This window comes from Aquarana catesbeiana, linkage group LG09 (genome assembly GCF_042186555.1).
Source record: "Aquarana catesbeiana isolate 2022-GZ linkage group LG09, ASM4218655v1, whole genome shotgun sequence".
Taxonomy (NCBI): Eukaryota; Metazoa; Chordata; class Amphibia; order Anura; family Ranidae; genus Aquarana; species Aquarana catesbeiana.
In genome coordinates, this window is record NC_133332.1 from 241,646,837 (window position 1) to 241,667,265 (window position 20,429).

At 39.8% G+C, this 20,429-nt stretch overlaps 1 protein-coding gene across 2 annotated transcripts in view; it reads right to left on the bottom strand.

Annotated features, from left to right (window-relative positions):
* Positions 1-6,495: 6,495 nt before the first annotated feature.
* LOC141108440 (discoidin domain-containing receptor 2-like) overlaps positions 6,496-20,429 on the bottom strand; it is a 311,526-nt gene continuing 297,592 nt past the window's right edge. For both annotated transcript variants that reach the window (XM_073600047.1, XM_073600046.1), the window contains exon 18: positions 6,496-18,506. In XM_073600047.1, coding sequence (XP_073456148.1) covers positions 18,366-18,506 — 141 coding nt within the window. In that variant the 3' untranslated portion in view covers positions 6,496-18,365. The remainder of the gene's footprint in view (positions 18,507-20,429) is intronic.

A 20,429-nucleotide genomic window follows, 5' to 3' on the forward strand; every position in this document is an offset into this window, starting at 1 on the left:
TTCCTGGTTTTAAATTACTTTGTTTTAATTGTCTTCTTACAATATCTATAACTGAAGCTGCCTCATCTAAAACTTCTTTCCTGACTAGCCAACACCATTGACGCAGGATCTAAATATGTACATTTTGGAACATATGCCCTTATTAAAGCTGGAGTTTCATCCTCCAACGCATATACCATCTTGAAGGCCTTAGCAAATTTCTCTCTAAAATGAAAAGGGTCATCGTGTATTGTAACTCTTAAGGAGTCCAATATTTCGGCCATCAGCGTTTCTTCCCCCGTAATACACAGTAATAACTGACGCAATCTCTCAGATGTGTCACTATAAACTTCAACCCTATTATTATAAGATATGGTGATTTGATTAAACACCGTGCCATAAAATTAGGAATCCATAAACAGAAAATTCTATTCCTTTGATCATTACTTAAGTTGAAAGGATCACAAAAACTTTCAAAGACATCCCCGTTTTGAAACGCATCTGCTCTTAAATCATAGTGTGGAATATCTTTCAAAATTTTCATCAACTGATCATGTATTTGCAACTTAAGTTTAGACGCTCTATCTAATAACTTTTGTTTGCGTACGTCCGCCTCACTTTCCACTTTCCTCCTCCAATTCCAAAAGAGATTCTGGTATGTAAGATGCTTTTGCAGCTTCTGACTGCGTTTTGATATTCCTCATCGTAACCACCGAGATATGTTTTTTGAAATTGTAACATCCTGCATTTCCATTTCACTCTCCAAATGCTCAATATAGTTACAAAAAATTTCACAGTTTGAACAACTAGGTTCAATAGATACATTCTCATGTGTTTGTGTAATTTCTGAAACATTTTCACCTCCTCCCCTTTTTTCTTTGTTTTAGCTAATGAAAATCTAGCATTATAAATTTCAACATTCACCTGTAAACATAGTTCATACATTGATTTCCACAAAATAGTGTCAGACACATGATTCGCTAAACCTTTAAATTCCAATTGGCTTTCATTTGCTAGACAATCAACACTTTTTCCTTTATGCGCTGATCTCAATTAGCCGTGTTTCAAGACTTCTGATTTCCAAACGAAATTCTCACAATCATCAATTGATCGATTTTTCTTCTAGGTTCAGTCAATAGTTCCGAAGTTTGGTTTCAGTCCATCACTTCTCCCCTCTGATCAAGGAAGGAAGTAGTTAAAAAATTCTGCAAAATTGATACTGGCTGGCATGCACCAATGTAGTAAAGTCACTTTAGCTGTGAGAAGACTCTTCTGCCTTTTCTGGATGATTGTGAGACAAATTTCTTAGATGTATGACTGAGTCAGCTTGAATCAAAAAGTGTGATGTATTACACACAAATGTTACAAAGATAAGTACAAAAGTTGCAGATTCAAATACAAAATAAATGTAGCTTTAAATAAGATCAAAGATATAAGATAAAGATGTTTGTTACAAAAAAATAAGTTCAAGACGTGCTCATAATGGCTGCAATTTCCTTTGTCCTGAGAGCAGCTGTAAAAAAATGTCTGTATGCTGGGTTTCTGTAGGTATGTTAGAAGAAAAGAGCCTTCTCATCCATGCTCCTCGCTTAAGTAAATCTGATTCCTTTGTTAAATTTCACATTCAGTTAGCCACTCCCATATTACTCCCATTATCACCTCCCCTCAACTCCCCCTAAGGGTAGGGGCTAGGAGTAAGAATGCAATTTGACCAGCATGTCTAATTAACACCAGACACAGGAATTGGGGATGATAATCTGCCTGCCACAGAATGAAAAATATACACATAGTTTTTCAAGCAAAGTATCAGTAACATGGGCATACCTTTAAGAAAATATAACCAGAAAAATCAATCAAAATATCTTGACAGCTTCTTGAAATTGAGAACTCAGTTCAAATGTCAACATCTGTTAGTCACTAGCTCAAAAACCTTCCATGCACACATGATTACAGGGGATTTCATCACCTCAGCTATATACTACAGGCATACTCCACTTTTAAGTACACAATGGGTTTATTTACTAAAGCTAGAAAGTGCAAAATCAGGCTCACTTCTGCATAGAAACCAATGAGCTTCTAACCCCAGCTTGTTCAATTAAGCTTTGGTAATACAACCTGGAAGGTCATTGGTTTCTATGCAGAGATGAGCCTAATTTTGCACTTTCTAACTTTAGTAAATAAACCCCATTGTGTACTTAAAAGTTGGGTATACCTGTATAGGACCAAATTGAAATTTAGATATTAAGAATATAACAAACACATCCTACATAAACTAGCCATTTCCTTCCCCAGCACAAATATGGGGCTAAGAGTGGCAAAGGAAGATATGTCCCTGCATCTGTGGTGTTACTAAAAGGAAAATATGTCCCTGCATCAGTGGTGTCACTGAAAGGAAAATATGTCCCTGCATCAGTGGTGTCACTGAAAGTAAAATATGTCCCTGCATCAGTGGTGTCACTGAAAGGAAAATATGTCCCTGCATCAGTGGTGTCACTGAAAGGAAAATATGTCCCTGCATTTGTGGTGTCACTAAAGGAAAAAATGCCCCTGCAATGGTGGTGTGACTGGAAGGAAATAATGTCACAGCATTGGTGGTACTAAAAAGAAAAATATCCATCCATCTGTGGTGTAACTGGAAAGAAAAATGTCCCTGCGTTGGTGGTGTCACTGGAAGGAAAAACATATCTCAGGATCAGTGGGGTCACTGAAATGAAAAATGTCCCAAAAAGAGCTTAGGAGTGCATATCATGTAAGGCACATGGCTCAGAAGTGTGTATTGCACCAAGCACAGGAAATATATTGCAGGGCTCCAGAGTGTGCATCAAAAAGGGCTCCGGAGTGTGTGTTGTGTAGGGGTGGGTATCGCACAGGGTGCAGGGTTCAGGAATGAGTATTGTGCAGGGACCAGGAGTGGCTGCTATGCAGGGAGCAAGGCTTGAGAGTGGGTGACACACCAATACAGAGCTCTTTCCTCAACTTCTGCCCAGTACAGGGCTCTCCCCCCATTACAGAGATCTTCTCTCCTCAGTATGGATCCCTCAACCCCCCGAATACAAAGCTCCCCCTCCAGTACAGAGCTTTTCTTTCACTCCCCACCCCCTTCAATACAAAGCTCTCCCCACCCAGTACAGGGCTCTCCCCCCACCCTCCAATATAGATGTTTTCCACCAACCCCATCCAGGGACTCACCCAGTCCCCAGTGCAGAAGGTACAGATGCCACAAGGCTGGACTCTGCTGACATGCTCTATGAGTCCAGAAGAGGCACACTTTAATTTGTCATAGACACAGAAGCCATCAGAGGGAGTCAGCTTCAGTGTTTGCAATATGTGACAGGGGTGACACAAGGCCGGTACCAGAGGTGCTGACCTCCTCCCAGAAAAAAAGCCCTGCTGAAGAAAGTGACACTACAGTCACTAAGGTGCAGTGAGAAGGGAGCGACTTAAGCAAGTGTTTTTTTTTTTTTTACAATTTGGATAGAGCAGAGGGTTAGAACCTCTGACAGGTTTTTATAGCAGCTTGCGCCCCATCTTGTGGGATCCATAGTCCCTATTAGTCCTGATGTTCATTTTTATTGGAATGGAAAATGAAAGGAAATCCAATATATTAGAACCATCACCAAAACTGCAATAAAAGTTATTAGGGATGCCTGTTCTGAACACAACCGTCTAAGCGATCATTCTTATGGGTGCTTAGCCCAGTACAGTGGACAGAGCCCTTTGTTTACTTTGCTGACCAAACACTGAGCTGCATGCAGGCAACCCATATTAAGGAATGGAAACTCCCCAGCTGTATGGACTCATCAGCACAGTCGAGTTTGACAGAGATGGGTACACAGACCCCAATACAGAATCTGTGCTGCCAGGGCCATGCACCCATCTCTGCATCCTAACTTTCTTTTTTTAACATATCAATTATTATTTATTTGGTCTTGATTTCCTTTTCCTGGTCATACTATCTTTTTGCGGATTCCCCAGGCCAATTGGAAGATGTAATTGACTCCCCTCAACATGTCCTGGTTCTGTACTAGTTAGATGTTCTTGCAGCAGCTCCAATGATAACCTCAGAAAAGTAATATTTGTGACATAACTACCTTAAATGTCTTCTCTTCATTCAGGGAAGTTGCAGCTTTATTCCACGGCATCCTGGATCAGTAATTGTATCAAAAATAAAGATCAGCAACCCAAAAAGGAAATCAAATTTCTGCTACTTGCAAACACAACAGGTTGCTAGCTATGAAGAAAAATGTGTTTGTTGAATCCTTTTATTTTTTTTTAACAAAACATAAATCTGTTGAATCCTTGGACAGGGTTTGTTTTTTTCACTGGTCAGGCTGCATGCCTACCCGCAATGCTATCCTAAGCTATGCGATAATGACTGAAGGAAGCAGATCTAAAAAAAATCATCTCCTCATGTTGCAACTTTTGCTTTTTGTCATAAAGGAAGGATGACTTCTGTGCTGGTCTGATGTCCTATCTTTCATCATCAAGGGAAATTGTGTCTTAGCACCTGCTGTAATAAGATGGCACTTGTACTGTAAGATCTCTATGCTGTACTTATCTTTTGAAATACCTGATCTGATTTTTTTAGTGTGAACTTTTTTACTTTTTTTTCCTGCTTCCTACTATCTGCCTCCTGGCATAACCTCAGCGTATTCTCTGGCCTTACCAATAATCCACTATACATTACTTTTCTACTGTATCTTGCTATCTGCTGTGTTTTTTTTATTATTATTTTCTGGTGTCTGCCTGGCTTAACTTGTCTCTTGGATTGCTGGTGTTTAGTTCCTTCCCTGACCTTGGCTTTCCTTCTAATCATTGCTGGAGTTTCTCTCCTTTGACCTTGGCTTTTCTTCAGATAACTGCTGGTGGTTGTCTGCCTTAAACTTGGCTTGTCTCCTGCTTCCTGCAGTTTGCTGCCTGCCCTGGCCTTGGTGTTTTTTCTACCCCTTGCTGGCATCTGCCTGTATTGACCCATACTTGTTATCAGGTTCCTAATGTTTCCCTCTTACCCTGACCTTGGCTTTCCCTTAAAGTGGTTGTATACCCTTTTTTTAAATTTTTACCTACAGGTAAGCGTGTAATAAGGCTTACCTTTAGGTAAAATGAATATCTCCTAAACCTGTACGGTTTAGGAGATATTCACTTTGCATGCAGCCACTGACGTCAGGGGCACATGCGCTGAGAAGGTCCGGCAGACACTGCTGGACCTTGCCGGGAAGAAGACTTCTCCGTGCATACTTGGGAGTGACGTATTCTTGGCTCCGACCACTCACAGCTTTGGAGCTGCGAACCCAGAAGAAACGCAGAGGGAACATGTCAGCTCCCTCGGCGTGGACAGGGATCAGATGCAGACACCTCATTCTAAGGTAATTATTTCATAATGAGCAAGTATGCGGTGCATACTTGCTCATTATGCCTTTGCCTTACATGTTTTTTTGGGGGTTTTTTTAAATATTTTTTTTTTCTGTGCGGGTATACAACCACTTTAAGTCATTGTGTTTGACTAGCTCTCTCAAACTTGGCTTATCTGTTGGATCCTGCTGTTTTCCGTCTGTCCGGACCTTGGCTTTTTTGCTAATTCTTACTGGAATCTGCCTGCCTTGACCTGGACCTGTTTCCTTGTTCCCTCTGTTGGCACTTTGCCTTGACTGGTTTTCCCTTTAGTCTTGCTGGTGGCTTCCTACCTTAAAGTGTATCCAATGTCAAAACTTTTATTTAGTGTTTTTAAGCGGTTGTTACCCCTGTCATTTTTTACTTGCGTGTCCCCATCAGGGGGATACATTTTTTCTATTTCCACTGGTGAACACCATCACAGGGAATGGAGGTGAGGGGGAAAAAATTGCTACCAGAACATTGGAGAGGTTTCCTTTAATTTCCTGTTATCTCTAAAGGACAAGAAGTGAAAATAAATTTCCCCAATGGGACACAGCTTTATACCATTCCCTACTTTACCCAGAATAGTAGTTAATTCTTAGTTTGTTTCTCAGTTCCTGCTGTTTGCACCTGCCCTTACCTTAACTTCTCTAATTTGTGCTGCCAATTATCTGCCCTGACCTTCAATTGACTCCTGTTTCATGCGGTTTACCACCTAACCTGGCTTTTTTTCCTACTCATTGCCTGCCTGCCTTGATTTTGGGTTGTACCCTGGTTCATGCTATTTGGTGCTGGCTCTAACGCTGGTTGATCCTCTGAGCTAGTTTACTGCTGCCACCTTACCTCTGGCCTGAACCAAGCATGTGATACAATTTCAATAACATAGTTTATGGTGTTATTACCGTGTTCATTTTTATCTGATCGACGTAATAGAGCTACAAGATACTCAAAAACAACGCTGGAGTCCATACATGATTAAATATCGACTTCAGCATTGACTTCTTCAGGTATCAAGTGGATGGAGCTGACAGAAGACCAGCTGGGAGACCGACACCTGCTGTATGATGATAATAACCAGGAGGTTCGTGAACTAAGTTAATTTGTTCAATAGAGCTACGAGGTGATCAAAAAAACAACACTCAGTTATGTCCACATATCAGGCTCATTTATTTCGGCAATACAGACTCCATTGCACTTCAGTCCAGTCTGGCTACAGGTAAATAAAGATTAATCAGGGCTCACAGATAACTAGCTCAAAAAGAAAATGGAGTTTTCCCGTAACAACCAGACTGCATTTGTCAGTTCTTGAGTGCAGATTAGAAAATGAAAGATTCTCCTTGATTGGTTGCCACAGACGACAGCCATATTCTTTTTCTCTTGATGCTAGTGTTTTTTTTTTGTTATAAGCCCAACTATCTACAGAGTGACAGTAGTACAGTATTAGCAATTACACAGACCTTGCCCTCCCGCCCACCACATTTCCAGGTCAAAACAGCATTTTATCATTTCAATGACCTTACAACATTCACGTGTAACACAATAACAAACAAAATCCAGTGTGGAAGAAAAAAAGCAATCATATCATAAAATAATAACAAAAGTGAGAAGGCAATAGTAGCATAACCAGAGAGACTTGGGGCTTTGTCTCCCCTTGGCTGGCTGCCATACTCTTGCTCGGAGTAAAGGCGACCATATTGTTCTCAGAATCAAAAAAGATGATTTCAGTAGCTTAGCAGTGAACCAGAAAGCAATGGAGCTTTGACGACTTTAATACTTTCTAATTAATTGACAAGCCACCAATTGGTTACCACCATTTAGTGTCACATACCTACACCAATTGAAATGTAATGTATTACTCTACACAGTAAATATAAGAACCATTTCTTATTACTCATTAATAGAGCATCTGTAATCTTTGCAAATCAGGATTTAATTTTGAAATCTAGCATATGAGCATAGACTCATTTTGGTAGACAAAAGGGGAGATGTATTAAAACTGAAGCATGCGAAATCTGGTGCTTCTCTGCATAGAAACCAATCAGCTTCCATATTTTATTCTCAAAGCTTAATTGAACAAGCTGAAGTTAGAAGCTGATTGGCTACCATGCACAGCTTCACCAGATTCCAAGTGCTCCAGTTTTAGTAAATCTCCCCCAAAGATATTTTTTTTTTTTGCTATACAATAGGCCCCAATGAATATTTTCCTGTCAGTTGATACCTACCTATTTTATGGATGGGAGTCCTAAAAATTATTGGACATGCAATTTACTCTATAGAGAAAGACATATTTTAGAGGTCTCTGAACCATTGTGCACATATTTAAAAATTGTTGGCCACTTCTACTCTACGATAACCTCCTTGAACAATGTGCATCGTCAGGATTGAGTCTACCAAGCAAAATTGTTACAATGATAGTTGTGTTTACAAAAGGGTTGAAGGAACTCTTCTATCTCCATGTAAATTTATCATGTTTACAATAGAATGTCTTTAAAGAAAATCAATTTTTTTTCCCCATTGTTTGTAATATGTGATCAATTTAATATTACTGGTCTTGTAATTGCTTTTTATATATTTTTATCTTTGATAGATATACAAGGACATTCTTCCTAATTAATAATGCAGCAGTGTGTCTGTCCTTCATTCTCAAACCAAAAAAAAGTCATATTAGACTGCTGGAAACAATATACTGTACTCTCAATCCTATTTATCATGTACAGGGGGTCCCCGGGTTACAAACAAGTTAGGGACTGTAGGTTTGTTCTTAAGTTGAATCTGTTTGTAAGTCGGAACAGGTACATTTTTTAAGTGTAGCTCCAGCCAAAAAAACTATTTTTAAGCTTTTTGGATAGCATAGGGAAGGGTTAACACCCCTGTAACATTTGTTTTGCTGTGTGTGCCCCTGTTCAGAAGATTTCACCTCACTTTCTGTCCCAATGACAATTGGATTTTGAAAATTTTGGGTTGTTGTGGAAACAAGCCTTGGTGATAAAGCATCAGTGGAGGCACCTTTTCCCCATAATAGCTCTTACAGAAGTGAATTTCCCTTCCTAGGGGTAGATTTCCTCTCACTTCCTGTTGTCTCCCTCCGTTTGTAAGTAGGAGTCGTTTGTAAGTCAGATGTTTGTAACTAGGGGACCCCCTGTACTTGATTCTGCCTTGGCAGTCATTCAGCAAGAGTGCCAGTGAGAGTTGTTCATACATAGTGAAGGTTCTACATGACTTAATATTTATTTTTTTGCTCAGAACCTGCAGTTTTACTTTACCAATGCAAAATGTGTACTTATTGAAAACAAACTATAATATACATTAGAATATTACTGTATTTGTATGAAAGATCTTAGGCTACTTTCAGGAATGCCTTAATCAAACTCACAGGCTTTATATAGGTTCACCCGCATAAAAAGAGAAATCTTTTTCATTGTGGTCTTGCCCTGGGAAGCTGTAAGTGTTACTACTGTACAATGTACACCAATCATTTTGCTTTGAACCAAACATGTATCCCACTAAAAGCAGAAGTATGAAGTGCAATTCCGACCCAACGATTTGAAGCAGTCAAGTGGGACATACAAAATGTCTTCCAGTTGTTATACAAGTTATCTCAACAGTAAGGGGGGGGGGGGTCTTTTTGAACTAGGGAGCAGTAATTAAGGGGACCAATGATAAAGCAGCATCTCCTCAATAGTGACACAAATGGGATTATAAGAAAAGTAGTAGCCATGATGGTTTAGCTGTTTTATCTGCAGGGTAGTTATGTAACTGTCTTTGCTCCTATGGTAAAATCTGCAAAATGATCGTTTTTCTAAGCAACTGACACCACATAGTTTACCATGCTTTGTACAGTGACTTTGCATTTTTGTGATGACTAAGGGTGTACTCGTACTGGTAGTTTTAATCATACCTGGACACCGTTCACACTCTTGGACTGGTTAATTTGTGTATTGCGATTGCTCTAATCATGCCCAGTAATAATTAAGTGTACCATGCCCAAAACAACTTGGAAGAGGCCATTTGGAGCATGGTTCATCAGTGTCCAGTATCACTGTGGTCTAGCTCTCAGATGTAATAATGTAAGCATACCCAAGAACACTTCCTTATCCACTTCAGCTCCGGAAGGTCACCCCCCTTCATGACCAGGCTATTTTTGCGATATGGCACGACGTTACTTTAACTGATAGTTGATCAGTCATGCAAGACTGTACCCAAAAAAAATTGATGTCCTTTTTTTCCCACAAATAGAGCTATCTTTTGGTGGTATTTGATCACTTCTGCGTGTTTTATTTTGTGCACTAGAAACAAAGAATGAACAACAATTTTGAAAAAAAAACAATATTTTTTTACTTTCTGCTCTAAAACGCATCCAATAGAGAAATGTAAAAAATCGAATTTCTTCATCAATTTAGGCTCAGACATGGTTTGGTAAAACCATGTCCAGTGTGAGAACACCCTAAGGGCACTGAAAGAAACCCTATTGGTTTCAGACTTTGCTTGTAACAATAAAGGAAAGCTCCAAACAAAAAAGTGGACAAGGAAAAATTACTCCTGGGCTTGTGAGGGCGTGTTAGGTGTAAATTGGTAGTACTGCAGACTGTATAAGAACTGGATGGGGTGGTGTTGCATGTCCCGCTGCCTCAACTGACCCCGGGGTGGTCAGAGGAAGACTATGTGAAGAAGGGTGGATGGAGGGCGCGTGATCAACCGCTAACATCAAAGAATGTATAATTTATTCATATATAATGAAGAGATATCCTCCCTCTTCCATCCTCCTAGAGCACAAGACTGCCTTTCCCCCTAGGACGTACACAGGCTGCAGCCTCTCCCCCATCCAGCCCTGGAGACAGGTCCACCCCACAGTCTTACAATTAAAGGAGAACATACATACTGTTAACATACCACGTAGAAGGCGCCTCAGATGATGTCCGTGTGACGAAACACGTAAGGCGGGACATACGTGGTACGCAATACGTCATTTCCATTCTTTCCGATCTTCCGGTTTCTGCTAGGTCGGCTGTGGAACGCAAGCCATTACCACGCCGATGATACGGAAGTTGGTTACATTTGTGTAGCGGAGCATTGGAGCTCCTTTGTTTTTAAACTTTTATGCAATAAATCCTTTTACTCTACGGATTCACGCTATGAGGCTCATCTTTCCTGTATCTATGTGGACGCCTGCCGCTGGGGATTTTTAGAAAAACTTCCGTGGAGAGGTGGAAGGCTACAGCACCCACTTGAGGGGCAATCTGCCACAAGGGGACACCGCTACTGGATTTCAGCTAATACGCCTGTTACCCCTGCAGGGGTTAGGCGCTCCGGTGAGTGCGGGCACAAGTGGGAATTGTGGAGGAAAGCGGGGAATATTGAAGAGTCACTATTATTTTTGAATGTATGCATGGATCATCACTCACAGACTATTATTTTTAGTGTATAGCCATATACACACGTATATTTGTTTGGACTTTTTTATTTTATTTTATTTTTTATATTATCCATTGCCACTTTTTATTTTACATATTTATATATTTTTTCATTTTCTGGCATTTACCAACTTGAATTATTTTTTTCTGTATTCACATGGGGGCACTTTTGTCTTTAATTTAATTTTTCTTATTCATTGTCGCCCCCCTTTTCTTAGCACATCACATCATATCATTATTTGATGTGGGGTATTATCACTGTTATATTTATTTATTTTCCATGTATTCTCATTTTTTACACTTTTATATACTATTGATTTTATATCTACTTGAAGCACTTTGCACTTTTATGGAGAGTTGTTTAGATTAAATAGCACAGTGGGTTCACATATAATTTATCACCTTTGAACAGCGCCACTGCCCCTGTAATAGTTTTTTCATACCACGTAGAACGTTTTGAACGTGGACTGGTATGGAGCTCAGAATAATTAACTATTCATCACAAGCTATACCTCCCAACTAGCCACTCCTTTTTATGTACACATGTTGGCCTACCGGCCTATACAGACTGTGCTCTGGTTCTCAAGGCTCAGATTTAGAGGTTATCCTCGAAACGCGTCAGCCGATTTTAAACACTTGCCTTAACATGGGCATATGTTACTTTTAACCTATTCTTTCCTTTTATTGCATATTTTGTTATCTGTTTGTATGAAACGTAGTATTGCCATTATCCATTTGTTTGCATTTCATTATATATGAATAAATTATACATTCTTTGATGTTAGCGGTTGATCATGCGCTCTCCATCCACCCTTCCAAACAAAAAGGTTCTAGATGGCTACACTCCAAATCACTTATAAAAAAATGCCTTTATTGAAATAACAAGTATTAAAAGCACTACAGATGTACAGACGGGACGGAAGAGAGGTTAACGCATTTCACACGGAAGGACGCTCCACGTTTCCATTATGAAACTGTCCCTGTATTACCCAAGAACCATAAAGCTGGCCATAGATGGTGCGATTTTCTTTCCTGCATGGGATGGGGGAATCCTTTCCATGGAGTTATTGTGTTCCTCCAGCGGGGGATGGGGTGGGGGTTAGGTCGCATGGGGAGTCATCCCTGCCGGGAGAACACGCAGTGATTATTGCTATAATCGCATGAAAAAACTAACTACATAGATGGATTGACTCGGGGACAATCAGCCTGCCCACACATGGTTTGAATCTCGGCCAGTCCCTGCTGAACCAGCCAAAATTCGAACTGTGTATGGCCGACCTAAATCAGAGAATCTAATTGGTCATCATGGGGATCTGCTTTAATGCAAAGGGCCCTAAACTATCCCACAGGACAGCTGCAGAAATTAACTTTTTCTACTTTTGTTAATTGAATGCATTGAACGCAACAAAGGGACATGTCTATACTAACCAGCTGTTATTACTAACCCAACAATTAGTTTTTCTACCCACTTATTGCTTTATAAGAACATCCTGGATGAATCAAATACAAAATAAGTGGCTGTCAAAAATAACAACGTCCAATGTTGCCATCAAAACTTTGAGAAGTACCAGGAAAGAGGCAAACAAGCCTAAACTTCCATGGTCCATAATTCTACTGAGCAAAAGGGTTAAGTCTTATGGTTGCATTATTACTCTACATGGGGCAGATGTTCTGAAATCTGTACAGAGCGGCTGCCACTGATGGCCTAATGAAACCATTTGTTCCCTAGATATATTTGGATCTAGCATTTTCTGAGTCACTGACCTGAAGTACACCATCAGCCGGTTAAGCAGGAACTCCTGATCTGCATGCTGGTTGCCAAACAATGATTTAAAAATGGTTAAACCCACTAGATCAGCATGATTCCAGGAACTAGAATTTTTAAAAGGAGAGTTGGGCAATAGCCTATACATTTCTCCCCCCAAATGGTTTCCTTTCATTTGAATGTAAACTTACTATGGTAATTTTATGTGGATTCCTTTACCCCCTACATGCCCTGCTTAATTCAGGTATAAATTTTAGACTTGCTTTAAGAATTGCCCACTGAAGTTAACCTATCCAAGTTTTTTGGGTGTATGGAGAGTAGTCAAAGCATTGAATCAGAGTACAGCTCCTAACTTTCTAGAACAAATTGGAAAAGGAAGAGTCGTTTCCAAGGCTTCAGGCAATCGCTCGGGTGGTATTACTAAGTTTACCAGCTTTATTGTCATAAAAAAAAAAATAGAGGACAGCATTTCGTTTTCACCACTTTAACTGGCTACACATGTTAGGCCGTGTCCGATGAGACACTGGGATGATTCAAGGATTTGAATGTACTGGAACCCTTCTTCATCCGAATATAATTATGGTGTTACTGTACTGTATAGATAAATATGTTACTGTACAATCTTTTACCATCAAAATTATTAGTAGTCTTATGTTTAGTTTTGCAATGGAATCTTAAGAGGAAATAAATCTAACATTTATACTGTGTGTGAGGAAATTGTATTTCAAAGAAATGATAATTACCAATAATTATAACATGTGTAGCCTGCTTTAGAATGGCCATTCCTGAATATAGATATTCCTGAATGCACACTAATTAGATCCATATTACCTTGTTGCCATTAGAAAGATACTCTTATGCCACCAGAATGGTGTCATTTATTGCAAGTAATGTTGTGCAAAAACTAATGTGTTAAATAAAATAGTAATCCAATTAATGGGAACTACACACACAACTGAAATATACATTTTTATATTTCTCTTGACCATCCAAGCTGATCCCCTAAAGGATTTTATCAAGTTCGCCCACCTTTTGGTCCTTACTATCACAAGACACATACGGTATAACACACTCTCACTCATACACACTTAAGTAGGCAGCAATTGACCATGTCCTTTGTTATTTAAAGCAAAGGTTCAGTGAGGTCTCAGAATTAGTTTTCAGGTACCATTTTGTTGGTTGTAATTTAATTGTTGTACAGTAAAACCTTGGTTTGAGGGTAACTTGAATTAAGAGCATTTTACAAGACAAGCAAAATTTTTAAATAAAGTTTGACTTGATATACAAGCGATGTCTTGATATACAAGTAGCGTCACGTCACAACTGAGTACAAAACAGAACAGAGGCCCCTCTAAATGTAGCAATATGGTTACTTTTAACCGCTTCAGCCCCGGAGGATTTGACTGCTCAATGACCGGGCCATTTTTTGTGATTCGGCACTGCTTCAATTTAATTGACAATTGCGCGGTCATGCAACGTTGTACCCAAACAAAATTGACGTCCTTTTTTTCCCACAAATAGAGCTTTCTTTTGGTGGTACTTGATCGCCACTGCGGTTTTTATTTTTTGAGCTATAAACAAAAGAAGAGCGACAATTTTTGTTATAGTAAATATCCCCATTTTTTTTTTTTAAAAAGCACATTTTTTCTCAGTTTAGGCCGATATGTATTCTTCTACATATTTTTGGTAATAAAAATCACAATAAGCGTATATTGATTGGTGTGCCGCAAAAGTTATAGCGTCTACAAAATAGGGGATAGATTTATAGCATTTTTATTTATTTATTTTTTTTTACTCGTAATGGTGGCGATCTGCGATTTTTATCATGACTGCGACATTATGGCGGACACATCGGACAATTTTGACACATTTTTGGGACCATTGGCATTTATACAGCGACTAACTGAAGGGAGGATGTGACTGACTAGGGCAGATGACAGATAGCTGTTCATACTTCGTATGAACAGACGATCTGTCACTTCCCCCCTCAGAGAACCGGGACCTCTATGTTTACACACAGAGATCCCGGTTCTCGCCGTGTTACGAGCGATCGTGGGAGCCTGGCAGTCATCAAGATCAACGGGCACTCGCATCGGCTCCGGGGGTACCGTACCATAACGTCAATTCTCCCGCCCGTGCCATTTTGCCACAGTAAAACTGCGGCGGCTGGTCGGCAAGCGGTTAATGAAGGTACATCATTTATCAAGTCACATGGTTGATGATTGAAACAGGAATTCAGGGTAAAGCTGTCCACATAGAGCATCCTCCAGACCACCATCAACATCATCCCTTCCACACTGCGCGCCATCAGCGCTTCAAGTCTCGCTTTTAAATCACTCTAGTGCAGGGTAGTCTTCCCGGTCACGATTGCAAACTGACTGCGGTAAGAGCCAGCGGTGCGGAGGATGGTCTATGTGGACAGCTTTACCCCAGGTCCTTGCATACTTAGATGTGCCTCTTTTAATCATCAACCATGTGAGTTGCTAAATGTACCTTCATTAAATGTAACCATATTGCTACACTTCGAAGCGCCTCTCTTCTCTTTTATACTCTATAGATCCTGCTGGATTTTGCTTCTAATCCCCTTGTGGAGGCTTCTATTTGTGGATGGACATGTTATGGTTACACAACCTATCACATTGCTATAATCTTTTTATATGGACTATGAACTGAAGGACTTATGAATAAATGGTTGTGGAACAAATCATCTGAGTTTCCATTATTTCTTATGGGGAAATTCACTTTGATATACAAGTGCTTTGGATTACAAGCATGTTTACGGAACAAATTATGCTAGCAAACCAAGGTTTTACTGTATATCGCCTTTTGGAGAAATGGCACACCGGCACATAGACTGCAGTACAATGATGAACTGACACTTGAAATCCCAGGACAATCAAACATTACCTTGGATACAACAGATCTGACACACTTAACACCTTCGCTCCCAGAAGACAATACAATGACCCTAGTAAACCAAGAACAATAGCAGGCTGAAAGTTGGACAAACAGTCATTTGTAGTCCTAAGTGGCACACTGACACTTAGGCAGGACATACACGGAGCAAATTTATTTCCTGAATCATTACGATCTAGAAAAACAACAGGTGGACAACTAAGGGTCTCAGAACAATGACATACTAATATTTGGGGATTCCAGAACAGTATTATACCAATATGTAGGGTCCTAGGGAAGTGGCCCGCTTAGACTTCAGCTACCAGATCAATGGTACATCGACACCTAGGGCTCCAGAACAATGTCATTCTGACACTTTTTTATCTAACAACTGTGTTACACTCATGACATGACAAGTCCCTATACAGTGACACATTAACATGTGGTTATCCTGTACAGTGCCACTCTGACAACTGGTAATCTTCTACAATGGCACACTTATACTGGTGATCGGTGTACAATGGCAAACTGATATTCGTGCAATGTAAAATGACACAATGCCACTTGGAGTTCCTGGACAATGCCACACTGACATTTGGGGCCCCTGTACAATGGCACACTAACACTTGGGGTTATTGTACATTGACACACCAACACTAGCAGCCCCTGTTGGGGACCCTGTACAATTACACATTGATACTTGGGGTTCTTGTACAATGGCTTGGGGTGTCTGTATGAAAACACATCAACACTTGGGATCCCTAATCTATAACATCCTGATATTTGGAGTCACTATATAATGGCACACTGACACTTTTAATCTCTGTACAATGGCACAAAAACACTTGGCATCTCATAACAATGGAACACCAATATTTAGGGTCCTAGGATAGTGGTAGAATGACACTTGGGCTACCATCACAATGGTACATCAACACTTAGCGTTCCAGAACAATGCCGTGATGACACTTTGGATCCAAAGTTAGTGTCCCAGGGTAACTCACTGTCACTTGGGATCCCTGTACAGTGACACACTGACACTTGGCAATCCCTTGTAATGCCACATTAACACTTAGGGGTTCTGTACAATGGCACAGAGACACTTGGGGGCCCCTTCACAAGAACACACTGACATTCGGGGTCCAAGAAATATGACACACTGACACGTGGGGTCCTTGTATAATAACACACTCACTGTTTGGGTCCCAATTATATACTGACACTTGGGGTCCCAGTACAATGGCGCACTGACACTGGGTTCCCAGAATTTTAACAAACAGACACTTAGGATGAGATCCCAAAACAATGATACACTTACAATTGGGACCAGTACAATGACACCTGGTTCCTAAATCAATGCATGGAATCACACTGCCTTACAGAAAGAGACCTGTGCAATGTTGTGCATTAGAATGGCAAACTGTTACGCTACAATTAATATGAATTAGAGTGAAGGAATAAGTCTAACAACTATGTTTTCTGTACAGTAAGAGTGCATTTAAGAGCTTTAACATAAATGTATGAAACAGAAAACAAACATTCTCTTATCTCTCCTATACAACAGAGACATTCTAGTAAACTAAAAGGCATATGAAAATAATTACTTCTTTTCATCATTTATTAACATGGTAGCAGCTCAAATATGTGGCAAATGATGCCTACCAATGGCATGTCAGCTTTGTGCAGTCTGTTTTGGGCTAGATATTGGAAGCTGATATCTGACGAGCCAGTGTAGAATTGCACATATAGGAGTATATTTACCAAGTTATTGAATAAAAATTATAGTCCATATATCATTCTATTTGTAACCACCTTTTAACAACTGCCAAAAATGCAGTCCTTAGGGCTTCCAGACAATTAAGAGGGTTAAAATAAAAGCAAAACAATAGCCGTATAGTATATAGTAGTTCTATGAGTAAACATAAATTTAGGTCCAATTATGTTATATGACTCTTTCATAGCATTTAACGTTCAATAAAGTATACGGGTTAGGTGTTAATACCACCCCTAAAGCTTGTTCATTCAGTCTTTAATGGCTAGTGTAATGTAGTTTAAGGCACAACAAACAAGAATGTTACTTGCGTCTTACGCAAGGGACTGCATTAGTTACATATTGTTATCCCGATTTAGAAACTCAGGAGTGGGACATTAGGCAACATCCCAAAACTTCTATACTGTGGCAAAATTAACAGAACACAAAAAGAGTCAATGGAAAGAAATAAAGGGATTATGGGAAATTACTGGAAATGTTAGTAATGATTGCTATTATTTGCTGTTGTCCTAACACCTTCTAAGAGATAAGCAAAGTCCTTTGAGTATGTAAAAGTAACCTTATAGTTACTTAAGACAAGTACAAAGGTACAAAGGTACACATTTTGGAACTAGTAGCCCTTTAAATCATGGCTGACTGCAGTCAGAGAAGAATCCAAAATTGATCACATAAGATTTCCCATCTGTGTTTCATAAAGCTGATACCGGTCCCTTAGTTTATGTACACAACAGGGCATAATAAATATACCACAATTTCCTCTGGACCTGTGTAATGGTAATATGCTCACTTGATATTTGGACACACATTCAGTCTCCCCCCCTCCCCGTACACTTATATACACATACACAGAATGTAGTGGTACTCTTTAGTGGGACATTGTCCTACTTCTCACATCTTAATTCCAGTCCTCAATCCCAGCTGGGGTGCTCTCCTTTGGGGGAGACACCGCCTTGCTTCATCACCCTAAAATCAGTTGCATCAACTGCTGGGGAAGCAGGAAGCCATGAACAGGTAGAGGTTTCCGGTGAAGTCTACCAGCGCCACAGGAGAACATTGTCTCTTGGTCCTTCTACATCTACATCTAGAAAACTAAGGCTTTGTCCAGTATAGCTCCAGATGAGTTGGGTACAATAAGAACCTGCATCTTCCAGGTTGACTGTTCAGTGGCAGTTTACACAATGGCATCCAGTTGCTCTATCAGAAAGTGGTGGATCAACTCAAACGTAGATCGGTCCTTTATGTCCCTACTCCAGCATTTCATCATCAGCTCAAAGATGGGGGTGGGGCACAGGGGCGTCTGGGAGAGATAGATCTAGGGTACAAATCAATAAAAATGTATATAAATACAAACAGTTAGGTACTATACCAGAACCATGTTATACTTGGATCTTAGTGGAGTGATACTTATGGTTCTCATAACTTCTTAAAGTGAATCTTAAACTGTACTTACTGTATAGCCAAAATCTTTTCTTTTCAGTTTTGGAGAGAAGCAAAAGGGTAAAAAAAGCCAGTATAATTTTTTTGTCTATGTTATATTAGGGAGAATTCCATACTGGAGACACAAGTGAAAATCACTTATTAAAACGTTGTTATCAGAACAGATAAACAACCATAAAGTAAAAATCATAGGTTTTCCATGTGGCCTTTAGATACATATATTCAATACACATGCAGACTACACATACACATTTTATTTACACAATTTAAATATATATGCCAGTAAGTTATTTGGCTTTCCCCTAATCTGGCTTTATAGTGTATGTGTTTGTGTGTTGGGATAATTGGTTTATGAGACACTTCAAGTGATAGTATTTGAAACAAATGATTCTATGTATTCTGCAAACTGTTATATCCCAATAACACGATCGCTCTATAATACTGGAAATAAATAAATTAGAGAAATTATATTTCTATAAAGGGTTCTTAAAGGGTTTCTATACTTTCAAGCATAATTTGCCCACCCTAATTGTGAGATTCTGTCACTGGATTCTTCCCTGATACTTTTTATTTTGGACTATTAAAAAAAGAGCATCTGATTTAGTATTAATAAATGGTTCTAGCAATCAAACATATATTCTCTAACAATTTCTCTATTTCCAGTAGGCATACTCATACATTGCCAAATTAATTGTATTAGAGGAGAAGTACAGTCAAAGCTCGTTTGGCTGTACTTCTCCTATGGTTCACAGGAGTGCAGTTCGTTTATCTAAAACTACTGTGATGCCGCATACACACGATCGGAATTTCCGCCAGCAAAACTCTGATGAGAAATTTGTTGGAAAATGCGACTGTGTGTATGCTCCATCGGTCTTTTGCTGGTGGAATTCCAGCCAACAAAAGATTGAGAGCATGTTCTCTATTTTTCGGTCGGGAAAAGTTCCTATCCGAAAATGGCGATCATCTGTACAAATTCGGACGCGTAAAATTCCTACGCATGCTCGGAAACAATTTGACGCATGCCCGGAAGCATTGAACTTCATTTTCTCAGCTCGTCGTAGTGTTGTACGTCACCGCATTCTTGACGGTCGAAAGTTCAGAGATGCAAAAGTTGTGTATGCAAGGCAAGCTTGAGCGGGACTGTGCTCGTGTGTACGGGGCATGACACGTTTTACAGCGGATACCGGGCTGAAGCCCGCTGCCAGCTGATGTCACAGATCCGGTCCAGGCTGGGGAAAGACCAGGACCATACGGTTGGGATCCACCCAGGAACCTCGACCGACACCTGGCTCAGCCTCTCAGCAAGCTCTTAGAGCAAACAACAGTAACTGATAGTCACCAGCTCATGGAGCACTGAGAACTGAGTAATCAGTGGTCTTTGATTGCTCAGTTCTCAGTCTTACAGCTGGCGAGGGACAGTAGGTAAGTATGATTTAAAAAACAAAAACAAATTTCTCTTTTAATGACCAACTGTACTCTAGTGAGATTTTTTAAACACCTGGATTGGATTGGGTTAAAAGTTCCCCCAAGAACTACATATTGTACTGCTATTTAAATCAATGTCATCCAAAGATGAAAATTCACTGGGATTTAATTTCATGAACCTACCCTCCAATATCCACCTCGTTAAAAATGCTGTCCCCTCTGCTTCTGCCATTACCATTGTTTTCTGACTGAACAAGAACGTAAAGGTTCCAAAAACACTGGTGATTTGTAGTAATGAATTGAGAGGATGGGCTGTGAAAAAACTTCACTCAAACACTAAGGTGAAAACCACAAAGGGATACTAAGGTGCAAA